A 25334-nucleotide genomic window follows, 5' to 3' on the forward strand; every position below is an offset into this window, starting at 1 on the left:
CTTAAATTAATGAGTGGGAGGATATCTATATCAGATATTGTTATTTACCTTTGAGATTTTCATATTATTATTCAATAATTATATTGACGTATTTTATCCTTTTAGTCTATATTTTAACTTGTTATATTTTCTCATTACTAAACAACATATGTGATAAATAAAAATGGGTAAAGTATGGTTTTGCCTCCTAAAAAAATTATTTTTTTAACACCCAAATGAGTCAAATTCGATTTTAGTTAAAATTCTATTTAGCAAATGACTTACGTGACAAATAAAATTAAAGATGTAAAATATAGTTGTTCACTTTTGTCTCTCTAAATTATGTTTAATCGTTTTAAAGTACAATATTTTGTTAAAATAGCTACGTCCAATATATAGGAACCAAGAGAGGTGAATTTATATTTCAAGATTTTGATATTTTTAGACAATTCTTGGAATTATTTTCGATCTTTATAAGATGTTCTAATCAATTAACCAATGCAGTGTAAATGGATTATCCCAAACACATTAAAAATAACAGAAAGGTAAGAAAAGAGGACAATACTAGTTAGATTCAAGATGAATCTACATCTAATTTTCTTCTAAGCAACCCGAGCTTAAAAGATTTCTACTAATTGAAAAGAGTTTCAAGAATTAAGAGTTTCTCTAAATAATTCAAAACTAATTACTTAAGATCTTAATCAACTAATCAAGAATTCTTCCTAAATGCAATGCTTCACACAATTGCAATCAGACATTCACCTACACAATGAATAAGATATAAAGAAACAGTTAAAGGAAAGAAAGGAACGAATACACCTATTCTGTGCAGATTTTACAAATGATCCCTAGTGCCAAGCTTCAACTGTCCGAATCAACTCCATGTTTTCAAGCTTTTGAAAACCTAGGTGTAAGATCCTTCAAGAATGCAAGAACTCTCATATCTTAATCACTCAAAACAAATTTTCGAGGCTTTTTTTTTCGTAAAAATGAAATTGAGTTGAGATTTGTTTAAAAAGAGTTCTCTACTACTCAGATTAATGGATTAGAAAATTTACCTAATCGATTATCGTGGTCAGGTTGTAAGTGCACTAACTTCAATGCATCTCATAATTGATAAGATAAGTGAGCTAATCCATTAAGGAGTTCTGTAAAGATTTTTCTTGTTTCAGACTTTCCTTAGTCAATTGATGTTAACGCATACCATAGGTGGATTAGCTTAGAATGGTTCTAAGCATGCACTACAATTACAATTCACATGACTAATTAATCCTATTACTCATGGCAATGTAGAACCATGTTACTGACTTTGATCGGCCGGTGATCGATCGATGTCGCACATATTTTTGTTTGTCGAGAGCTGATGATCAGTCAATGTCACATATATATTCATATGTTGATTATAACTTGACTGACCGATGACCGGTCAATGTCACACATATCTTCATATGTCGAGCATCGTAACTTAATCGATGAGAGAACATTTAGGAAGTCACCCTAGCCGGTCGACAGTTGATCAACCGACCAACCCATACAGTACAATAAGTATGATTTAAATTACTTTAACTTACCTTATTGTATGTTGTGTTGTGATTAGGGATGTCAACGGGACGGGTAGGGTACGAGTAGTAACTCCCTTGTACCCTACCCGTTGGATAAATATTTGCTTTGTACTCGTACCCATATCTGTCGGGTACCCGTTATGTAGGTACCCGAATAATATTTTAATATCTACGGATATCTACGGGTACCTACGAGTATTTACAAAAAAATAAAAATAAAAATTTAACAACATATTTTAATCGTAAATTCAAATAAAATACAATACATAACATTCATGAATTTTAAACAAAGTCTAGATAATCCATTTAAATAGTGTTGAATGACAGTTTAAAAGAAAATAAATTTTTTAAAACTAATTGATAAAAAAATAATTCATTCAAAATCAATATGTTAATATTTTAATCATATTTTTTTATTTTTAAAATTTAAATTAGAGTATAGCGAGTGCCTGTATCCACGGGTACGAATACTATGATACTTGTACTCGCCCCGTTAACATGCGGGTATTAAAAATACACTACCCATTCCCCGTGGGTATCTATTTACAATATCAATTTTCTACTCGTTGCATATTTTATCCACGGATACCCATATGTACGAATTTTTTGATATCTCTAGTGCATATGAACAAGTTTTGAAGCAATAGAACTAGGGACTGTCTTCCTAAGGAGAGTAGTTGTTGCTTAAGTATATAAGACTAATATTGTATAGATCCTCTAATATTAATAAAGTATTATTTATCTTTCAAAAATTTATTTTGTTTTTCTCATGAAGAGTTTTAAATACATTTTATATATTTATAAGTTGGTTTATGTTTTTTTCAACTATGTAATGCTTTAAATTAATTATTAAGGTGAGAAATGTTACAAGGACAACTTTCACTTCATTAAAAAGAATATAGAGTTTCTAAAATATATGTGAATGACATTTTTTTTCGCTAAAACATTTTTTAAATGACAAAAAGTGAAAAAAAAAATTAGAGACAAAAGTGAAATCTTGTAATTAAAGAGAGTAAATAACTAAGATTAGACACGTTTTACTTTTATAGGGATAACAAGTGTATTATATTTTTTAAAAGAAATTAAAAGTGACTAGAAGAATAAAATCATATTTTATCCCATAAAATAAACAATTAAAAATTATAAGTCATTTACAGTATAAGAGCATGAACATTACTCTATTACATAATCTTGTATTATTATATGGATATAAGTGAATAAAATAACAGTACAAAATAATAATTATACCAGCCAATTAATGGGAAAATTAAATGAATTGAATTGAAACAAATTAAACAAGTAATACAATTTCAATTAAAAGATGTTAAGAATATTAAAAAAATAAGAGGAACTTTAAGTTGCAAGACATTATTTTAAAACTTAATTAACACTCTAATGATTTATCATTATACATGCGTAGGTTAATTGTGGCAAAATAAAAAAGATTATATGCAATTAATTACTTTGATATTTTGATTCATTTATGGTTTACTTTTTTAAAGTTTGGCAAAAGAAAATGCAAGTTCCAACTTCTGCGACTCCAAACGACACAAGATTTTGAAAATCTTATCCTTCTGTTTTTTCATTCTCTTTCGGTTTCTTTAATCATTTCGAACAAGCCGTTATAACATATTAAACTTTTTAAGGAATTCAAATATAATAATAAAATAATGGCACCCACCTTCACCAGTCACCAAATATATAATTAATTATAGGCATTTAATTATATAGATTTGACTTGCAACAGCAAATAGGAGCCATGGATGAAAAATAATAAATGTTCAATTTAATCCTAGAACTATATTTCTTTGTGATATTATTTCTTTAAATTTTAATTCTTTAAATTAATTACTTTTGTTAAGTTTAAGTTATAACAATATCATACTTTGAAAATTAAATTTAAATATTTGATTTTAAATTTAGGCAAATAATATCATATTATTTTAGGGTTTTAAATAAGAATTGATGACAAATTTTAATGGGGGATAAAAAAAAGTCTTATTGAATCATTAGAAAGGTAGGTTTGAATTGATCGGAGTTCTATAATTTATTATTAAACTACTTTTAAAAGTTATACTGTTTTTTAGAATAAAGAAAGTAAATTATAATATAAGATCAAGATGATGTTAATTTAAATTTAAAGAGAATAATGTCTTTTTAATATGTATTATTATCAATAAAATTTGAAAATTATTTTACATTTATTTTCCCCCTCTCCAACGATTTCAGTGGTGGATTAAATTTAATTCAACTTTTTTTTCTGTACTTCTATTTTGAAATTGCAAAGGAACAACATAGAAAATGTAAAAAATTTCACCTTCAATCACACAACAAGTTAAGTTACTAAAAATTATATGTATCATTAAAATAATTTTAATAATAATAAAAAAATTGAAAAAAAAATGTAATTATTGTCCTTTTTACACGTTGAAGAATCTAATCAGTCATAACTTTTTCTGTAAAATAAAAATCAAATCTATAAAGCCGATCTCACTATAAAGACAGTACACCCTACCACACAGGAAGAAAACTTCTCTACCAAAAACAAAACATCACCAAAGAGAAAGCTTTGCACAGACACTCACAGTGCACACTCTTGCAAGTTGCAATCACTTCCACACTCACTCGCCGTCATTCTCGTTTTTTGTCACAAAAGATTCAAACTTTAGCATTTAGACGAAGATGGGTAGCAGCAGCAACGCCTCCTCGTCGGATTTCTTCTACCGCCGCCACGTGTTCCTGTGCTACAAGAACCCCGCCGTGTGGCCACCGCGCATTGAGGCTGCGGAGTTTGATCGCTTGCCCAGGCTTCTCCACGCGGCCATTAATGCAAGAAACCCTCATATTAAGAAAGAGGTTCACTTTTGTTTTCCTCTCATCATTCTTGGTTTTCTTTGGTGTCTTTTGTTTTTGGTTTTTTTGTTTATAATCAATTTTCTATTCAAAGATGTTTTCTTTTCATGTTTTTCTGGGGTGGGGGGTGTAAGGTGCTAGGGAGAGAAGGAAAATGCTAAAGGTTGTTATTTTGTTCTTGCTCTAGCAAGGGATAATGTACTAGTTTAGTTTTGGGATCTTTTGTTGAATTCTTGCTGTTGAGATGGGTTTGGTGTTTTTTATATTTGTTCTTTTTGCCTAGGACTATGAGGGAATAATGAATCATAGTAATGGAAACAGCTTGAAATCAAAGTCCACATTCTGTTGTTTAATCATTTTTTATGATAGGATGAGGAAATTGGTATGGGAAGGGCTTCCACCCCATGTTTGTGAAAGAAAAGAGTGGCTTGTATTTTGTTTTGAAGTATCCAAATCATGGGATCAAGGCCATTTTGGATAGGCTTTTCCATGACTGAATTAAGTTAGTCATATAAACTGGAATCAGCTTTTGCACTTAACATGTATAGAAGCTTTCTTCATTTTTGCTTCCCTGAAAGCTAATACATGTAAGTTGATTCTAGCTTATGGAGAAGTTCAATGTATTTTACCTTATTATTTTCTTCTGCTATAAATACTCGTGGAAAATTTTATCCAAATAGGTCTTTAGAATAATTCTATTTCAGTGTTTTTCACCAATCCAAATTGGTCTTACAAAAATGTCACCTGATATTTGTTCTGTCTGTTTCCTATTTTTGTTTCCTTGTTTTCACCATGTCATCTACAAAGTTCTAAAATCAGGAAACTGAACAAAATCAAAAGTAACATTGGTGTGCAATTATGAATGAAAACTTACACCGGAAGTGAATGTTAAAAGTGAACCGAAATCCCCTCATATTATACTGACTATGGCTTAAATTCTTGGGTTCATCATTTACTAGACCTGCTTAACAATATGTGAGGGGCATGATGGGACTGAAACATCAAATGGAGATGTGTTAATCTTTCCCGACATGATCAGATATAGGTTAGTACTTATAGTACAACTTCTGTTTCTCAACTTCTAATTTCCCTATAAATGTTCTCTCTTGTTTTCCTTTATTCCTTATCAACAACAGTAGTAATGTTAGTGAAATTGCAGGAGATTAACCCATTTTGATGTTGAGACATTTGTTGAAGAAGTTATTGTCAAGGAAGGAGAATGGCTTCCTGGAAATCCTGAATCCTTAAAAGCTTCATATGTTTTTGTCTGCTCTCATGGATCACGCGATCGTAGGTGTGGGGTTTTTGGACCTGTCTTGGTCAGTAGATTCAGGGAAGAGATAGGGTTACATGGACTCCAAGGAAAAGTGTTGGTTAGCTCCTGCTCTCACATTGGTGGCAATAAGTATGCAGGAAATGTCATTATAATCGGATCGAGCATCAACGGCGAAGTCACAGGCCACTTGTAAGGAGGAGATTTCCCCTGGTTATTAACATATATATATTTTTGTTCCCATAAAACTTCCATTTCTTCTTTAAACTTGAGAAATACCTTTGTAACATTGTTTCTTTATCTTTTGTATTAATCTGATCAGAGTTGTTATTAACTAAACTATGTAGGTATGGATATGTTACTCCAGATGATGTGCCTTTATTGTTTCGCCAGCATATCATTGCAGGGGAGATTTTTGACTCACTATGGAGGTAGCATTTTTCTCTAACATTATTTAGTACTAAATTTTAAAGATTCTTTTTGTTTTAGTTTCATTCTTTAACAGACACTACCGGATTGCTCTCGTGCTTGAGTTTTGAAAGTCTGTGCATTAAGAGTTAATTTTACATTCAAGGTGAAAGTTTTAGTTATAGTTTAAGGTCTGTTAGGAGGAAACTTTTCTGTAAGCACTTCTAACAGAAGAAGCGTAAGAATCAATGAAATTAGTTTTGCCATGAACTAAAATCCTCTTATCCATGAGTTAAAGATCAGATTTGAGAGAAGATATTAAGAAATAACTTCTATAAATTAGTTTATGCACAAGTTAATTTTTACTTTATAGAAAAACTGATTTTAACTTTGCTCTTCTAAAGGAGTTTTGGAAAAGTTTCTCCAAACAGTCCGATAAAGATTGTTGCCATTCTCAAGTTTAAAAGTCTCAACTAAAGAAATGTTGTAAGGTTAAAAGGAGTTAAGTGGCAAATTTCGTATAGGTTTTTCAGGAATCAGCTTTCTGAGATTGTTTGTAGCAATTTTTTGTTCGAGATTATTTGTCATTCAGAAGTTTAGCGTGTTAGGTTCGACTTACTTTAGTTTTGGGTTAGAGGAAGAAGTATATTGACTTATATATGATTTTGGTATCTGTAGGATAACTATTTTATGAGTCTAGCCTCTGTAAAAGTACATAGGAGAACATTCTTGGTGTTTCTCAAATAATAGACCTGTATCAAAGGCTTATAAATTTGTAAGGAGTAATACTATTAGGGACTAAAAATCCTAAAACAAAAATCTTTTAGGAACCAAAATCAACACAATTTATAGGGTCTAAAGTATAATATTAATATAGCATGATGATCAGAAACATGTTTTGGTTTTGCCATCAGGGGACAAATAGGTTTATCAGAAGATGAACAGAAGAAAAAGCAAGAGCAAAGGCTTCAGCTGAATGGTGCAAGAAATTTAGAAGGAAGCACAGTGGCCGCCGCCGCCGCCGGCCGCTGTCAAACAGATGGAGAGAGCTGTTGCCAGGACAGTGAAGACTCTTGTTGCTGTCAGAATGATGTATTAGAAGATAGGAACGAGGTTTCCGGTGATCATAAGAGGAAGGAGAATCTGAATGTGCTTCGTCGGATCAACAAGGGCAAAGGAGTGTCTCACAAGTTCAGTTCCATGCCGACATGGCTCGACAGCTGGGAGCAAGAGGATACTTATGCTGCTCTTGCCGTTGTCTGCGCCGCCGTGTCGGTCGCCATAGCCTATAGCTGCTACAAGCAGTGAGTTGTTGATGAGAAGAATGAGGTCAACAATGTTGTTTAGCAGTGGATGAGATAAGCTGAGCTTTGGTATGTCTTCATTTTTTGTGTTACATGTTCAGTTTCTACCTTGTTTCAGACTTGCAGGGAAAGAAGTATCTGAAATGGCTCAGACTTGGAATTCACCTCTTAGCTTCTTCATCTGTACATACGTGAAATCTTAGCCTGGGAATGTTTAAACTAAATATTAGTAGTTTATTTAGGTGGAATTGGACTGTGACATTTATATTAACTTGATGTAAAGCTAATTATTAACTTTGGTGTTTCATATTAGTTTATACATGATATTAACTTTTCTAAAATCTGATTTTGAAGTTATGTACAAGTTAATAATACAGAAGTTTGTGTTGTTTTCTTTTAAGAAGTTGCTTGTCTGTATTTTAAGTTAAAGTTTATGAATTTGTTTTTTTATTCCAGTTTTTAAAATTATAGAATTATGATATGATATTTTTCATATTATTTAATTATTGTAATAATTTAACTAATAAATTGTAAACTAGTATCTTAACCAGTTTATTGATTCAAAGTTTTAAAAAATAGTTCTTTTACTATTCTGAACATGATAAAGAACAATGAATACCAAAAATAAAAAATACAAATACAAATCTACTTTGATAATAAAAAAATTTATACTTATCTCTTACGTTAAAATAAATATTTCCCTTGAAAATATGAACGAGTTGCACTTACATTTTTCAATTTACACACTTTTTAATAGTAGTGAATAATATTGAATGTAACTCAATAGTCTTTTTCTAGAACTTTCTGTATGGAAAACAACTAGCTCTAAGCATCTTACTCATTGTATCTTTTAGAAAGTAAATATTGACTTCAATTTTTTACTTCCATTTTACTTTGAAATTTCTCCTAAAATTTTCATTTTATCTTCTACGGTACTAAGTTAATACGTACTCACAATTAACTATTAAACATGATGGGAAATCATTAAGAATTAGAAATAATTATAGAAATATTCTTTTATTAAAATAGACCCAAATGTAAGAAGAGAATAAAAGAAAAATAAAAAAAGTGTATTTTAATTTGAAACATGATGTAATTTACTCTTACAACAATAATAATAAAATAATGAAAAACCGAAAAAAATAATACATAGAATGTAACAAGTTCTTGCTTTCAGCAAGATATAGTTGCAGTTCTACAGTGTCATTGTTTTATATGACATTGTTTTTTCCAATACAAAATATCTGCACATCCCAAAAATATAACATCCCAACTTTTCTTATAGACTACATTTCCCCATTCGGAAATCCAACTTTCAAGTTTTTCACAGGAAAACTGACTTATTAATTACAGGGGGCAAAAGTCCACCACGTTTCATTTATAATAAGTGTCTACTATTTATGTATAATTAAATATAATTATATCACTAATGTTAAAAACATTATTCTGTTTCCTTAATCCAATAAAAAATACTTTGAAAATATTATTCCTTATCCTCATAATTTTTTTTCCTTTAATCTATAACTCTGAAGAGTAACACACCTCTGAATGTAAGATCAAGAAAAAAAAACTATCTTAACTTGATCTCCCTCCTCTGCAAATATAAGGAGACAAAAGATCAACTTACTACATTAAAATGCAAGACTTGTAATATATAAAGGATGCAGATAGAATTGGACTTGACACACATTACAGGAGTCAACAATTCCAGGAAGCCTTCAAGCTTCTTACTTATGGCTACGAGCACTAAGAAAAATAAACAAGAATTAATAATTTCAGTTCTAGCTTTCAACAAAATCGTGCCAAGGTTTTCTGATAATAAAATGAAGAATGTTCGGATTCAAAACTACACTCATTATCCCAACATGATCTTTTAAAACTATTGCTGCAAAAGGAACAGCCCCTACAGCAATAATAGAATGTTAAGTGTGCCCTGCTAATGCGAGCAATTAAGCTTTCCTATTCAACAACACAGTTAACTGATGACTTTCCTCAACACAGCTTCGGCACGATGCTCAAAATTCGGTAAGGCCCAGTCATGCTGTGTTATGTCGAGATTGTCTTTCTCAGCACTCAGACCCTGAAAACAAGATTGAGATTAGTTTGTTAGAGACTAGACTATGATTCATTTGAGTCTCACATACTAGGTTACACACATTTTACATACATATCTGAACATACATGGTATATGTCATTTACTGTATTTTCCAATTTCCCATTTTCAAAGTCCATAATTAATCACAATACCACAAATCCAGCGCAATGTGTAACCTATCCCAACTTTGATATATCTAATAAGCATTTCTTCAACAAGTTCTTATCAAATGAGTTTATTCATAAGCTTGACTGAGAAACTTGCTGAATTGAGCTAAAAAGACTTTGTACAAGGTTATAAGCTCAAGTAAGCTTTCTCAAATACTACGGGAAAAGTCATCTACATCATATAGGTCCTCACTAAAATAAATGATCATTTTTGCCTTGTGGTATGGACAAAAGGGGGAAGTGTCAACAAGTCATGCATACAACACAATTTTCAATGATTGATCTTCAAAATTATGAAAAATCAAGAGAAAATAAACACTGTACCTTTGAAGGATCAAATCCAAATCCACCCATTTGCATCATACGTTGTGTATCATCTACAGCTGTATAAAAAACAGACATCATAAGTTTGGACTATTGTCAACCAAAATCCCAGGCTATAATGGAAAAATAATAACATACTGAGAGGTGGTAAGAATTTATATTCATGAAATAAATTAATTAAAGAAAAAGTATACACATAAAGGTGATCAGCTTTCAAGCCATAACTAACCATTTTCTTCACCCAAGATGAGACTAAACAATCCTCTTAGTCCAAACAAATTGAGGAAGTACCTGAAAAGCAATCTTTTGACAATTAAACAAGAGTAAGAGTGAAACATGCAAAGATCCAGAAAAACGAATATTACCAAGAGCGACTGCTAACATAGCTGACATCTACTGTGCTAAGGTCTATTCCATTCTGTAACATCGACCTAAACCTCTGTGTCAAAGGAAAGGGTATCTTGGCTGCAAGAAAGTTTTAAACATTTTCAAGAGGTAAATAGTAGAAGTAATGAATCCAAGACTACACCAAGAAGATGACCATCTTAAACACATCCACGTGCTAAATACAAGATACAAGTTGTATAACTATTCACAGGATAGAGCCTGAGTCTTGGCACTTCAAAATGATGGATAAAAAAGAGGCTTAAATATATTTTTGGTCCCTGAAATATGGTAAAATTTTGCTTTTTAACTCCCTAAAATTTTTGTACTTGTCCCTGTAAAGTTTCTTTTTTTGGATTCGGTCCTAGTTATTTTATCTTATTACATATAAAATATTCATTTTTTAATCTTTTGTCCTAGTAATGTGTGGATTATTTATCTTTAGGCCCTATCAAATATTTGTACTATGTGGTTTTATATATTACAGGAACTACACAAAATAACAAGGACCAAAAGTAAAAAAAAAAAAACTGTAGGGATCAAAAGCAAAATATGACTATTTCATAAACTAAACATATTTTAGCAAAAAATATCAAAGACGTTTTAAAGAATATGAATTCACGCAAAGAAATATTCTAATAAATTATACGAAATAGCTACAAGCCAAAAATTACCTGCTACGAATCCAGAAAAGAAGAAGTTCACCCAAGCAAATGTAAGAGTCTGTAAAAAATTAGGAAACAACACAAGTAAAAGCCAGTGAGGCGTCTCCTAATAATCAGGAAAAAGTACAAGAAAGAGCATGATCCAAAATCTAAAGCTGGAGACTGTCAAACTCCAATAGTAATACCTGAGGAATAATCATTGAAAGGTTTTTCTTCATCATATCCATGGCCATGTTAGGATCAGAGAACATCTGTGCTTGTGGATTCTGCCCCTGGCCCTTTGGAACAAACAAGAGACCATTTTCCTTCAATGAAAAAGCACAAACAGTCAATTCACTGTTGATTTGGTCAGATACATACACAATATCATTTAAAATACCACTTAAAGCTCGTGACACAGTTATTAAGTTCTAACTAACAACTTCTAGAGTTGATTCAGAAACATCAAGTTTCAAATTCCTTCATCAACTAACTTGTAAATTATCCACTGAAACAAGGTTTGAGTACATGTATAAGTACGATGAAATATCAACATTCTCCCAATCAAGAACCACATCCTTCAACCAAAAAAATAGAAAAAAGAAACATCTGGAAAACCGTAGACTAAATAGCAAACGAACCTCGTTACAGAAATAAATCTTGCGTGCGCGAAAAGCCTTGGAAGGAATAAAATTCGCCCCAGCACGTAAACTCCGAGCTCTAACGATCACTTGCCTAAAATTATAACAACCCTTAGACATCAAAATAAGAAAAATATAAACTCTTAATCGAACAATGAACCAAGCTAAAGCATACCCCTCCTTAACAATTTTGGCATCTGGGGTTTGTGAAGAGTGCATAAGCTTAGAAACGAAATAGCGCAGCACGCCAATAAGAACCATAACTACAGAGAGAGGGATCAACACCCAGTCTCTGATTGCAGTATCCAGCACCAGATCTTCTGCCATTGCTCTAATTCCTAGTTTCCTGCAACCCCATATGAAATAAAAGCTGCTTACGACTCGAAATCATTCCCTTTTTTCGTTTTGAAGAAAAAAAAAATACTTCTTTTAATCGGCTTTGCCAATTGAATTTGAAGAACTCACCGTGTCACACTATATGATTCCGTTTCGCGGGTTACTAAAACGAAACTGATGAAGAATTGCGATGCGTCTCAGATAAAATTTGGTCAAGATGGCCGTGGTGGATGGATTTGGGAAATTGACGACAAGTCACGAACCCTAATTTTGCGATTGAAGAACAAAGAGAATGTTACACAGTACACTCTGTTTTCATCGCAAAAAAAAAATCGCGTTTTTGGTTTTTTAAGATGAAACCTTAGAAGAGGAAAAGCAAAAACCCTTATTAGCCTAATCAAGTTACATATTATAAATTACAGAAATATAGTGATTTTGTGAATTTTATTATCTAATTTTTTATACATTTTATCATTATAGCTTTTAGTTTTAATATATTTTATTGATTCATAAATTACAAAACGACTCACAAAATTTTATGGTCCATGAATATTAAAAATATGATAATAATAAAACATAGAAGGAATATAATAAAATTTATCAAATGATGACTTCAGACTGATAAACAATTATTAAAAAAACCCTAACACCAACATAAGTTGATACTTGAAACTGATAACTGAATAAACTGTGATTGGATCTATTAGCATTACAAGACTGTTACGAGAGTTACTACTTTTTTTTATATTTCAAATTCAACTAAATATAATGAATATAATTTTTATATAAATAATGAAGTTAATATGATAAATATTGATATATTTTATTTTTAATATAATGACAAATTAATCTTAATACAAAACTTTAATTATATTTATTTTCTTTAATCTAATAATTAAACTCATTTTATAATAATTATCATATAAACTTATTAGAAAAATCATATTAATATTGTTAATTTTTAAGAAACTTTCTTATTTTTGTTTTGTGAATTTAAAATTCAACTTTTTTATTATTTGTTCAAATTTAGAAAGTAGCTAAAGAGTAAGTGATTTAAAAAATGAGTTTAATTATTTTATTAATAAAATCTTAGTTTGTAAATAGATTTATTAATAATCAAATTCATCATTTTTCTAAAACTATTCATTTTTCATTTTTTTATTTCTCTTTAAAATTTTATAGAATCTACCTAGTTTCAAGGAATAGGACATTTGAGGGCTACAATCTTATCTAATCAGTTTTTTAAACAAATTTTGTCATTCTTTTTTGTCCTTTAAAAAATATGTTGCATGTGGGATATTTTAGACTTGCATGTGACGTTAAGGATTTGAGATGAATTTCTGTTTAATTAAGATTGTTAGGATATGTTCTGATAATTGATTAGAGTTCTCAAATCGTGGTGGTCGTTCTTTTTTTCCAAAACAACAACCTTGTCAACCCTGTCAACCACGATAACAATCCTTTTCTTAATACAATAATAGAATTCAATGTCAACTATGCTCAAAATTTTGTTACTTTGTTGGAGAGTGTTGGCACAAATTCAATCAAGACGTTCAAGCACAAATCCAGATGAACAATTCCCATGTTTCCTCTCCCAATCTTGATTATGATCAACTTTCTAGTATCTCATCATTGCCTGATTATCTGTGGTACCCCGAGAATGGGGCCTCGAGAATGGGGCCTCACATCATATAACCAATGACTCAAATAACTACACCATTAAATTTAGGCAATGATGCAAGTATGAAAATCACTCAAATTGGTTCCACCACTTTATCTTCTTCCTTCCATTCTTCTTCTTTTATTTTAAATAAACTTTTACATGTTCATTCTATTACTAAGAACCTTTTAAGGGTATCACAATATGCTAGGGATAATCATGTGTTCTTTGAGTTCTTTCCTAACTTTTGTTTTTGTCAAAAACCAGGAAACTAAGGATATGTTGATAGATATTACCTATCTTTTGTTTATGCTTTTTCTAAATACACATGGATATGTTTTTTGCATGCTAAGTGACAAACTCTTGATGTTTTTCGTAAGTTCCAATTAATTGTTGAAAATCAATTGAGTCATAAAATTAGAACCATACAAAGTGATAACACTCGTGAATTCTTACACTTTTATAAATTTCTTATATCTGTCGGGATTTAACATCAATATATTTGTGCTCACACTCACCAACAAAATAGTAATGTGGAAAAAAAACATTGTCATGTGGTTGAGACATGTTTAAGTATCTTAGCTTGTGTTGCTTTACCCTTAAAATGTCGGACCTATGTTTTTCAAACTACTACATTCATCATTAACAACCTTCCTACATCTACCTTATATCATGAAACTCCTCATAGTCTTCTTTATAAACGTGCATCAAACTACAATATGTTTATGTTTTCTGTTGTACTTATTATCCTCTGCTTAGACTATATGACAAGAATGAATTTGATTTTAAATCTCATGCATGTCTATTTTTAGATTATTTTATAAATACGAAATAATTTCCTTATCTTCGTCCCACTAGAAAAATATATGTTTCTTGAGATGTTTTGTTTAATGAAAATGATTTTCTTTATAAACATTCTCCTAATATTTTCAAGCCATTTTCACCATGTACATCTTATGTTTTCTTTTCAAACATCCTTCTCTTTTACTGTCCGCCACCTCCATCCAATAATCATAATACTCGTAATAACACCACGATCAATATATTAACTTTCTCGACCATCCACTTCACATAGTATTCTCAACACCACTATTGATAATGAGTATTGTCATGATAATGTTAAAAAAAAAACTCATGACAAAAAAATAGTATGATTTTGACCTTACAAATGATATAAAAGTTTTATATAGTCATCAAATTCAAAGTTGTTAGCTTGACTAACAAGTTTCATGTCACATTTAAAAATAAATAGGTAAGCTAACATTTCTATAAGTTATTATGATTAGTAAATAAATCCTTTCGATTAAATTTGGACTAATTATATTTTTTTAATTGGGTTAAATTATTGGATTGAATTTTATTTAACGCATTCAATTAATATAATATTAAGTAATAAGTTTATAAATTTCAAACTTAAATCAATCGACTATAATATATATATAAATTTATTTAAAAAACTTCATTTATAAATATTATTGTCATCTATAACTATATATAAAGGGGATTCCCTCTTTTGTGTCCACATTTCATAATTCCAATTTTACCCTTTACAATTTAATTATTTATTAAATTTTTAAAAATTAACGGTTACTTTTACAAGTTTTTATAAAATTATTTATTTATCTCCTTTTTCTTTTTTCTCATACTATTCATCAACAGTTATTTTTTTCATATTTTCTCCATACATTTCACTTTAATTTTTATAAATATACTTTTATTTTGTTCATTAACTTAATAACATTACAATATCATTAATTGTAAATATAATTCGAAAAATGCGTACACGCAGGCGCGATAGCGCCTGTGTTTACACTAGTATATATTATAATTATAATTGTTGTTGTCACGTCATAACTATAAGAAAATATTTATTTGGAGATCTTTTTAAAATACTAATATTTTTTAAAATTATTTAATATAATAACCGAACTTTTAAACTTAATTGGATTAAGATGAAGGTTAGACTAAAATTATCCTTAAAAAGGTTAAACCTGACGCCAGCATAGTTTGGATAGTTCTAAGAAATTCATAGAACCATATAATGAGGAATAAATTTTGAATGGTTTGTTATTATATTGTTTTAACTGTTTATGAAAATTGTGGATAAGATTTTAATCACATGACATGGAAGGAGTACGGAATTTAAGTTTAACTATATATGTGGTACGGAGTACCAAAGTTTGCTACTAAATTCATCCATTCAACAGCAAATACAACTCATTAAAAAAAAAAAAAATTAAAGTACTTTTTTTTTTCAATTTTTGTCAAGTATTTTCAAACAAGTCCTAATTTTGGTATTGTGTTTAAATAGGTCCTAATTTTCGTCAATTTTGTTCAATTGGGTCCTTTTTTGCAAATACCGTTTAAATCATTAACAGCCATGAACATTGACTCTCACGTGTCATTTCGTGGTTTTTTTGAATTTTTTTTTAAGTTTTTTAAATTTATTTTAAGTGTACACGTGTCAACCCAATAGTGTGCCATGTGTCACTTCGTGGTTTTTTTGATTTTTTTTTTGAATTTTTTTAAAAAAAATTTTAAATGTCCACGTGTCAACCTAGTAGTGTGCCTCGTGTCAAAGTCAATGTTCTATATTCAATTTTGTCCTATATTTGTTATTTTTGTTCAATTTAGTCCCAATTTTTGTTAACATTAACCAATTTGATCTCTATCAAAGATGTGATCAAATTTAATTTTTATATCAAAGTTATAATGATGTGAATTTTAATATATTATATAAAAATATTTAATAAAAAATGTGAATTTTAATATAAAAATTAAATTTGGTTTCAATTTGGAAAGGAACCAAATTGGTTAATTTTAACAAAAATTGGAACTCAATTTAACAAAAATAACAAATATAAGGACCAAATTGAATATAGAACATTGACTTTGACACGTAGCACGCTATTGGGTTGACACGTGGACATTTAAAAAAATTAAAAAAAAAATTAAAAAAAAATCAAAAAAATAATAATAAAAATTCAAAAAAAACATGAAATGACATGTGGCACGCTATTAAGTTGACACGTGTACATTTAAAAAAAAAATTAAAAATAAATTAAAATAAATTAAAATAAATTAAAATAAAAATTCAAAAAAACTACAAAATGACACGTGGTAGTCACTGTTCATGGTCGTTAATGATTTAAACGGTGTTAGCAAAAAAGGACCCAATTGAACAAAATTGACGAAAATTGGGACTTATTTAAACACGAAACCAAAATTAGGACTTATTTGAAAAAACTTGACGAAAATTGGAACTAAAAAAGTATTTTAACAAAAAAAATAATATTTAGTTTCTAAAAATATCTATTTCAAATATTTCTGTAAGCTCATATTTTAGCTTTCATGCATTAGTGAGAATATATAATTTTAAAATATAATTATTATCAATATTATTATAACTTGCAGGAATTTTAATAGTTAAGAGTCATTATCAATTGTTATTATCTGGTGATTCTCTCTTTTTCTTTATAGAAGAAAACTAATACTTTTCTTATTACACAATTTTTTATTTTATTTTACTGTATTTACTATATTATATAATTTAAACATAATAATTAATATAAGTGGATAAATGTGTGTTTTTTATAAAGTTATGGAAGTCTATTTTTTAAGCTTGGAAGCTTTCATCTCTACAAAGAAGAAGGTAAAGTATATTTTTATAAAAGTCGTTAATTTACGTATTATCGTATCATAAAATTTATTATTTACTAAACTTGTGGTGTTATTTATTATCAGATCGTTAATATATAAGATATGCAAATTTTAAACTTAAAATTCACTTCTTAAAATTCATTTCTTAACATGTAATGATATACTAGGAACAGCTTAAAATTCATTTCTTAACAAGTAATGATATTCCAGGAACGTATAGGATTAGAAGTAAGCATGAACTTTTCTGCATTAAACACATCAAATGGCCATGATCCCAAGGTGGTAATAGAAATTAGATTAAGGTTTGTCTGATGAATTTTGCATCGAGTTGATGCATACTTTCCAATATTACATCTCTAATAACCTCATAAAGAACAAGTATAACCCTCATCCAAAAGTGACCATAAAACAAGCAATCATGAATTAAAAATGGCTCAGGAGAGGCCAAAAACACCAATTTGCTAGTTTTAGTAGCTTGTATTTCGATGGCCATTGACTGCAACACCATTTCGAGAGTTGGTGAAGCCATTTTTCTGATTCTCCAATTTGTGGAACTCAGTTTCTATGGTTTTGGCTATTTTAGCATCATCTGGGTCTGGCTCTGGAATGTCCACATAGAAGGACCCTTGTCTGATTGGAGGTGAGATTGACTCCATAATGATAGCTTGATGCTTGATATGATTGTAGAGTTGTTGGTGGAAAACATGATTCAAGGAGAAACAATTTTCAGTGTTTCCTGATGCATTATGTTTCGATGACTTGGAATCTTCTTTTCTGCAGAAGTGTGGGAGGGATGCATAGTCCATTACCTACAAGTTTCAAAACACAGGATAGATTTCATTGAGTTATGTTCCTTTTCAACTCTCACCATGATTTTCAAACAGCACCATGACAGAGGGAACATTGTTAAGGACAAGAATAATTATAAGGATGGAACAATATGAAATATTTGATAGAACATAAGGACACTGCATATTGTTGGAGATCGCACATCCAGGAGAAATAAGATCAAATTATAGTATACAAATTATCTTATAGGTCAATTTTATAAGATTGAATTAGAACTAAACCCAATTTTAAGACACATCTTCCAAATTTTATCTTGTCTAACCAGATATTGAAAATGAGAGCCCAAGCAGATAGTTGAAGATAATGTTAATGTTTACCTTCAGTAATTCCTCTTTCCCGCAACCTTGCAGCACCTGGATTTTCCTCCTTGTTCTTTCTTGCAAAAGAGGCTTTACAACCTTATAAACATTATTGAAGAAAAAAATTTCTGCTGTTAATCCTTGGATTTTGAATTATGTTAATGAAAAATTAAGGATGAAAGTGAAGCATTCTCTTCAAACCTTCCAACATGCAGAGAATACATATGGTGCATTAACAATATAGTATGTGTCTGTCTTTTCCGGGTAGTTCAAGTCATCTATTGTGGATATAGCAGTCAACAACTGCAGAAAGTGATTGAACAGAAACTGTCAACTATGAAGAGAAAAGAAGAGAAGAAACGTTTTATCTCAAATTATTGGCATTACCCTCAATTGGTTCAGTGCTGAAAACTTTAGACCAGTCATATCCAAGACTTTCACACAGGTGCCAATGTATCGTTCATGCTTCCTTGTAGCTGTTGGCTAAATTAAAATTTTCAAATCAGCAAGCACAATCTCAGAGAATTTCTAAGATTAACTAAACAGTTCAAAATACTAACCAAGATCACTCGATCCCTATATTCATTGATTTGAATGTGTGATTGTATATAGTATTTGTCCTGAAAAACAGAAGAATTGGCAATTTAATATCAAATACATAATCCAAAGGAGTTTAGATGCCAAATTTAGTATTTTCTAGTTTGTTAAAGTAATGCCATTACCACCAAATGCAAAAAAAAATGTTAATGATTAAAAAAGATCAATATTGATGATCTCTTTCCATCGATTTGGTTGATTTTATTTCGGTCTTTTTTTTTTTTTTCAATTACATCTCTGTCCAAACACACTCTTAATATGAAAAAAAGATGGTGTATGTCTCTTACAGAAGCTTTATCATATGTACTGAGCCCAACACCAACGGCAATGACTGGTAGACCCTGAAAAAATTCAACCAAAAAAGAAAAAAATTACAAAAATAGCTTTTCATATTGTTTTGAAAGATGCCTATTCCGATTCCTTATAATAATAATAACATCAACAACGTAGGGAGAAGGCAGGTAAGGGTGAAAATAAACTCATTCATATAACAGATCAAAAGCTCTGATAAGATCTAACTAAAAAATTGGTACCTCCTTTGAGTAACCAGACATTCCTATGAGTTGAGAATCCCGTATGCCTCTATATAAATCCGCAGGAATAGGTTTCTGTTACACAGAAAGGACAAATATAACAATGCAGCAACTTTATGATCTGATTGAAGAAATGTAGTAAATGTTCATGTTATGAACATGATATGACGAACTGATGCATGCAGAAAGTAGAAAGTATTGAACGAAACATTTTTTCCAAGCTTCCAGTGTATTAGATGCAGTACTTTTCATTATCCGTTGTTTTTTTCCAGCACTAGTTAGCAAGAGCCACTAAATCTACAAAGCACATGTCTTCGGAATGTTCCAAAATATCAGATATCTTCAAATAGATTTCTACATCTATATTTGGTCATTTCAATATTTTTACCTCTCCGTTGAAAGTCTCACATCAACTAGAGATAAGGTCAATTTATAATATACAAGTGGATGCAAACTTCACCTTACAAGTCAGTTTTACAGGGTTGAATTAAGTTTAAAGTGTACTTTTTAACAATACCCTTCCATTGTTTGTCTTACAATTAGCCCGAATGACCAAACCCAACATAAATGGTAAATGAGGTTTTTGTCGAATATTTGGACTTCCATAAATCTTAGATGCAAGATTTTCCAGAAACATGAGATGTAGTAAAGAGAGCTTGTCAAAAGATAACCAGAAAACAGAAATTCAGGAAATGATAGCCAAATCAAGGAAACTCACCGTTAAAACTTTGTCAATCTCATTTTCCACTCTCCAGTTCAAACAATCACTTAACTGTATCAATTTAAATTGTCAGCAAAGTGTATATACATCTAAAAAGCCAAGATTAAGACTAAAGTGTAATGCTACGAGCAATCAACAACGCTAAAATTGGAACTAATTTTCTTAACCAAACATAACCGATCTTACTAACCATTTTATGAGCTTTGCCAACATTCCAATCCCTTGCTTTGAGAAACCGTATTAATGTTTCAGCTGGATAACCTTGGTGCATGTTCTGAACCATAAAGGGAAAGATTTCAGAAAAAATCACCGACTCTCACAAGTCAGCACAAACCACATAGTCAAATAGCGTAAAAAAAATGAAGAGATTCAGCAAACAATAGGCCTAGGATACACTCAATTAGTTATTTTTGGTTCAATAATCACTAAATCCAGTTTGATTCTCTTGAAGAATGTTCCTCAAACATAAAAAGACCAATTTTACTAAGTTATCACGTTAATCCTAAAAACAACCATAACACTAAGGAATAAGCTAGCCCAATGAAAACTCCTAACAACCGCAAGATAACAGTGATCCAGATCATTTTGGAAGCAAAGTTTAACTTTTGTTATGAAAAAATATTCATCTTGTTCCCTCCTCATAATCTAGGATGAATTAAAAAAAAAAAGGTGTTGATTCTTTTATTATCAAATCAGGTTTCAGATCACAAATCACAACTTCTATCCATTTCTTTTTTCAGGTACCATTCCCAACACCCAAGATCAAGCAAAACAAAGCAAATCAAAAGCCAAACCTGAAATGTGTTCTTCAGCTGCTCATCCACTGCAACAAGAGTCACACACATTAAAAAAAAAAAAAAAGGAACATCTGTGAGTGATGAGAAAAGATCACAGAAGAATGTAATCAGAGTTTGAAGCAATTGATGCACACCATTTTCAATCATGGACTGCAACTGCTTAACAGCCTCTTGATTTCCACCACCCATATTCTTGTTCAGCTCTGAGCACTGCAAAACCAAAATTCAGAAGCCAATCCAAAGTTGCTGCAAGGAAAATCTTCCAACACCAGATCCTTTTAAGACACCCCCCAAGAAGGTATAATTATTGCTACCCCCACAAAAAATTTATACTGATTTACCAATCGTGGCTTGAAAACAGAAAAAGTGGGTTTGGTTTGGCAGAAGTGAGGGTTGTGATCCCTCTAAAAATTATAGCTTTTTTTGTCCACCTGCTCTTGCCCCTGTGCAGAGCACAAAAGCATGGAACTTGGAGGTGAGTTTGTACTATGTATGTATTGTTGCAGCTTCCTATGTAGGAAAGGAAGTGAGGGGTCAACAAAACAAAGAAAAAAGTGACAAAACTGTTAAAATCAAATCACCAAGAACCGAAAGATGGGGATTTTTGAAATTGTTGCCCAAATTAAAAATAATTTTCTTTCCGAATAACTTCTCGCTTTATATTACAAAACTTTTTTGGAATTGAGAAGAATACTAAAATAATAATTTGAGGTAGACCTCAAATTTTCAAATTTGTGGTTCAAATTTGGGGGTAAAAGGAAGAGTAACGGAAATAAATTATTAGGTTTTCGTTATAGGTCTACGGTTTAATTAATTTTAATGTTATAATAAAAAAACTAATAATATTTAATTACTTGACCTGTCCATATTAGTGGGGACTATTATAGTTATAAACTGTTTAAAATTTTTTGAAGAAACATAGACAAAGAAAATTCATACATATTTAATAAATCAAATGATGAAAAATAATAAAAAATATATATAACTATGATAAATCATGTGATGAAAATAATAAATAAATGAAGAGGAAAAGAAATACAAAAAAATAAATAAATAAAAATACGATGATTTTTTTAAATATAATTTGGCACTGGATAATTGTAGGATGTGATATAATATTCTCATCTGAATTTCATATATTATTTTATAAGAGATAATACTATTTCGATATGAACAATAAGTTGTAAATATTCAAAATAATTGTTTATTCTCTGGATGAGAGAGTATTGATTAAGATTAAATAATATTGAATGAGTTAATCCACGAACTTAATCATTCAAAAAATTCATGATTGAAATCAAATCTTATTTATTAAGTTAGGAAAATGTGTGTGAAACAAGATGTAATTAAAATTAAATCGATGAATTTGACTGTAATTTTTTAAGGCCTTAATAATTTTGCATGAGGAAATTTTTTTCTTAATTAAATAAATCGTGCACCTCATTCTCATTTATTTTTCATATGACACTTTTGAAGAATATTTAATGTGTTTAGCTGATGTTACATATAAAAATTATTAAATCACTTATTTCTATCAATTTCATAAATGTTTTAAAAATAAATTAAACATGTCAATGTATATTGACCTGTATTATTCTTTGAATTTGAATTCACCTCATTGGCTCTTTTACCAATCTTTCTACTGTTTCAAGTTCACCAATGCAGGAATTATATTGCTTATTGTTAAATATGAAAATTATAGAAAATTATAAACTCAGTTGCAGATACAATAAGGAGTATATAATTTGTTTAGTTCAGACTTAAATTAAATTTGAACTATTTCATTAAGATTATTACAATGTGATTGAATTAAGTAGGACAAAATTTCTTTTGTTATCAATTAACATATTATATCTAAAATTCACAAAATATTTAAATATTTTGAATAACAAATATTTTCTTGAACTTTTTTCACTATATTCTTTGAAGAAGTGATGATACAGGAATTCTTAGGCTGTATTTTAAATCTCATCTTTAAATTACTTTAAAAAAAACACACACATACTTTGTCTTTTAATGTATTCAAATTCATTCTTTCACTCCCTCTTATATCAAATTTCACAAGTGATTTTAGATAATTTTTGAACTTTGATAGGTTATATATGTATAAGGTTGAAATCATCTCTACAACTTAAGGGTAGAGGACATTTCGACATAGATCAAAGGGTAGACACATATGTCATTGCAATGTGGATTCACCTAAGCAAAAGGCCAAGTCATAGAACAATTAAGGGTAAGTAAGTATGTTAAGCAAAATCTAAAACCACATAGTCTTGCATAATTCAAGGCCAACAGTCTAGGCTCATCTAGGTAGTATAAATACAGTAAACATTCCCTTATGTCCGTACTTATTTAAGTCCACATCCTGTCTAAATCTGCATTTGAAAATGGAAAATTCTTCGATCAATAATTTTGTGACTTTATTTTCAGAAAAAAAAAATCACGTAAAATTATTTGACAACTATTTTTTATTTGTTCATGTGTGATTGTTGATTGACCATTTTGTAAAATACAACAAAAGGAAAAGAACGCACCTTAACTTGATTTAAGTGATCCGATAAACAAATCTCACATGGACTGCGGTTTAGATTGCTTCAACAAAACAATAATCTCCAAGCATTGACGATCATTCAAATGTGAACTTTGACCTTTGCATTTCGTATCTTCTTGATTGCTCATCATTTGCAATAATAAGGCAAATTGATTTTTCAGAAAATATAGAATTTATTATATGACTCATTATTAAAAATATTTACTTAATATTTTGTATTTAAATTAGTTTTTAGAAAATATTTCTATTTTTTAAAATATCTTTCAATTTTAAAAATTAGTTATTATTTTATAATTAGAAATATTTTATATTTCATACTCTGTTACATTATATATATATATATATATATATATATATAAAGAGTATATGAATAAAAAAAATTACAAGTTTTTCTATATAACATATCTATTTTATCTATCATATATCATCTATCATATATTTCTATAACTTCATATAACTTCATATATTTCTATAACTTCATATTTCATACTATAAATATATGACTTCTAATATTTTATATTATAATTATATGACATATAAAATTTCATAAGTCCGCATCTAACTCTCCAAATCAAAATGCGGACTTAAGTGAATATTTATTGTAGTATTGTTCACAAGGTAAGAAACAAATCTCATTTTATTACGATCACCTATATTTGTTGCAGTAACTAACTTGAGCGTCGAAGTATTTTTGTAAACACTCTCACGAGGACATCTTTGTAAGAACATGTTATTTTGAATCATCGTAATTACAGTATCAACATAAAGTTTATTTATTTATTTATTGATATCGTCCTAATAAAATAATCCTTATAAATATTTAAAATTAAAGAATAAAAATGACACTAATAATTTCACATTACAAAAATGATGTAAAAAATATTCAAGACATCTTAAAAGATCATGATAAAAATGAGTATGATGAATTAATATTTTAAAATTATAACAAAAAATTATATTAAGTTGTTTTTTTTTCTGTTATATTTGTAACAATGATAAAATATATAAATTTTAAATATATTGTTTTAATTTCTCAAAATTACTAGTTAAAATTTGTAACTAAGATACTGACATATAGTTCTACATTTTGTTCCGTAAAAAAATTTATATATAGTCATGCCATAATAAATGGAATTTTTTTGTTATATTTGAATTACATCAAATGTCCAACCAAACCAACAAAGTCTTTAACAAACCTTATAAAAAATCGTTCATCTCTTAAACTGATTGTTCAAGAAATATCCTCAACTAAATATAAATGTACCCCTCGAACACTTATTATAATGTATACCAAAATTTGTAGAAATTTAAGTATGAGTTTAAGTTTCACATTAACTATAAATAAAAAAGTATAGCACTATATAAGTATAAAGACTCATAAATTCATTGTCTTAAGGTTTTGGGTTGAGAGTGGTGACTGTCTTATATGATTGGACTGAGGTCTTATTGATGTTATATCTCCTCAATAAAACTTTCTCTTTCTCTATAGACCTAATAAGTGGTATCATAACCGATGGTTAAAACCGACTCAGACGAGATTTTTTGTTAAGGCTATGAAAAATATACATGTCATCTTCAAATCTATCTTATATGTAACTCAATAAATTTTGGCAAGTAAATAATTTTTGTCAAACAACCCACTGTCATTCACACTGACCTCTAACAATGATAAATAATCTATTGACAAAAAGAATATA

The 25334-nt window shown here is 29.5% G+C and overlaps 3 protein-coding genes across 3 annotated transcripts; 1 reads left to right on the top strand and 2 right to left on the bottom strand.

The window, feature by feature from the left end:
- The first annotated feature begins 4084 nt into the window (after positions 1–4084).
- On the top strand, positions 4085–7759 carry LOC114187290 (altered inheritance of mitochondria protein 32-like). Its single transcript, XM_028075501.1, has 5 exons — positions 4085–4397; positions 5354–5439; positions 5554–5859; positions 6015–6098; positions 6990–7759. The coding sequence occupies exons 1-5, from the start codon at positions 4224–4226 to the stop codon at positions 7381–7383; spliced, it is 1044 nt and encodes a 347-aa protein (XP_027931302.1). The 5' UTR covers positions 4085–4223; the 3' UTR covers positions 7384–7759.
- A 1406-nt stretch (positions 7760–9165) lies between these two features.
- Positions 9166–12374, bottom strand: LOC114186730 (ER membrane protein complex subunit 3). The gene is made up of 9 exons (XM_028074719.1): positions 12100–12374; positions 11810–11980; positions 11635–11728; positions 11200–11319; positions 11024–11072; positions 10331–10430; positions 10195–10256; positions 9966–10024; positions 9166–9459 (listed from the first exon to the last, which is right to left on the bottom strand). The coding sequence occupies exons 2-9, from the start codon at positions 11959–11961 to the stop codon at positions 9355–9357; spliced, it is 741 nt and encodes a 246-aa protein (XP_027930520.1). The 5' UTR covers positions 11962–11980; positions 12100–12374; the 3' UTR covers positions 9166–9354.
- Positions 12375–17512: 5138 nt separating this feature from the next.
- Positions 17513–21700, bottom strand: LOC114188867 (SEC14 cytosolic factor). Its single transcript, XM_028077524.1, has 12 exons — positions 21428–21700; positions 21221–21296; positions 21084–21112; positions 20480–20563; positions 20287–20340; positions 19569–19643; positions 19323–19376; positions 18999–19058; positions 18826–18921; positions 18640–18741; positions 18457–18537; positions 17513–18099 (listed from the first exon to the last, which is right to left on the bottom strand). Exons 2-12 carry the CDS (start codon positions 21273–21275, stop codon positions 17758–17760), a joined length of 1032 nt encoding a protein of 343 aa, XP_027933325.1. The 5' UTR covers positions 21276–21296; positions 21428–21700; the 3' UTR covers positions 17513–17757.
- Between the last annotated feature and the right edge of the window lie 3634 nt (positions 21701–25334).

Source organism: Vigna unguiculata, chromosome 6 (assembly GCF_004118075.2).
Source record: "Vigna unguiculata cultivar IT97K-499-35 chromosome 6, ASM411807v1, whole genome shotgun sequence".
In the NCBI taxonomy this organism is placed as follows: domain Eukaryota; kingdom Viridiplantae; phylum Streptophyta; class Magnoliopsida; order Fabales; family Fabaceae; genus Vigna; species Vigna unguiculata.

Excerpts from the sequence above, each read along its gene's own strand:
- LOC114188867 (XM_028077524.1), bottom strand. The coding sequence starts at position 21,275 with ATGGGTGGTGGAAATCAAGAGGCTGTTAAGCAGTTGCAGTCCATGATT. Across the intron at positions 19,377-19,568 it reads TGTCTGGTTACTCAAAGGAG|GGTCTACCAGTCATTGCCGT; the intron begins GTACCAATTTTT and ends GAATTTTTTCAG. Across the intron at positions 19,059-19,322 it reads GTACATATGATAAAGCTTCT|GACAAATACTATATACAATC; the intron begins GTAAGAGACATA and ends TCTGTTTTTCAG.
- LOC114186730 (XM_028074719.1), bottom strand. The coding sequence starts at position 11,961 with ATGGCAGAAGATCTGGTGCTGGATACTGCAATCAGAGACTGGGTGTTG. Across the intron at positions 11,073-11,199 it reads TTTCAATGATTATTCCTCAG|ACTCTTACATTTGCTTGGGT; the intron begins GTATTACTATTG and ends AATTTTTTACAG. Across the intron at positions 10,431-11,023 it reads CTTTTCTGGATTCGTAGCAG|CCAAGATACCCTTTCCTTTG; the intron begins GTAATTTTTGGC and ends ACTTTCTTGCAG.
- LOC114187290 (XM_028075501.1), top strand. The coding sequence starts at position 4,224 with ATGGGTAGCAGCAGCAACGCCTCCTCGTCGGATTTCTTCTACCGCCGC. Across the intron at positions 4,398-5,353 it reads ACCCTCATATTAAGAAAGAG|ACCTGCTTAACAATATGTGA; the intron begins GTTCACTTTTGT and ends ATCATTTACTAG. Across the intron at positions 5,440-5,553 it reads CCCGACATGATCAGATATAG|GAGATTAACCCATTTTGATG; the intron begins GTTAGTACTTAT and ends GTGAAATTGCAG.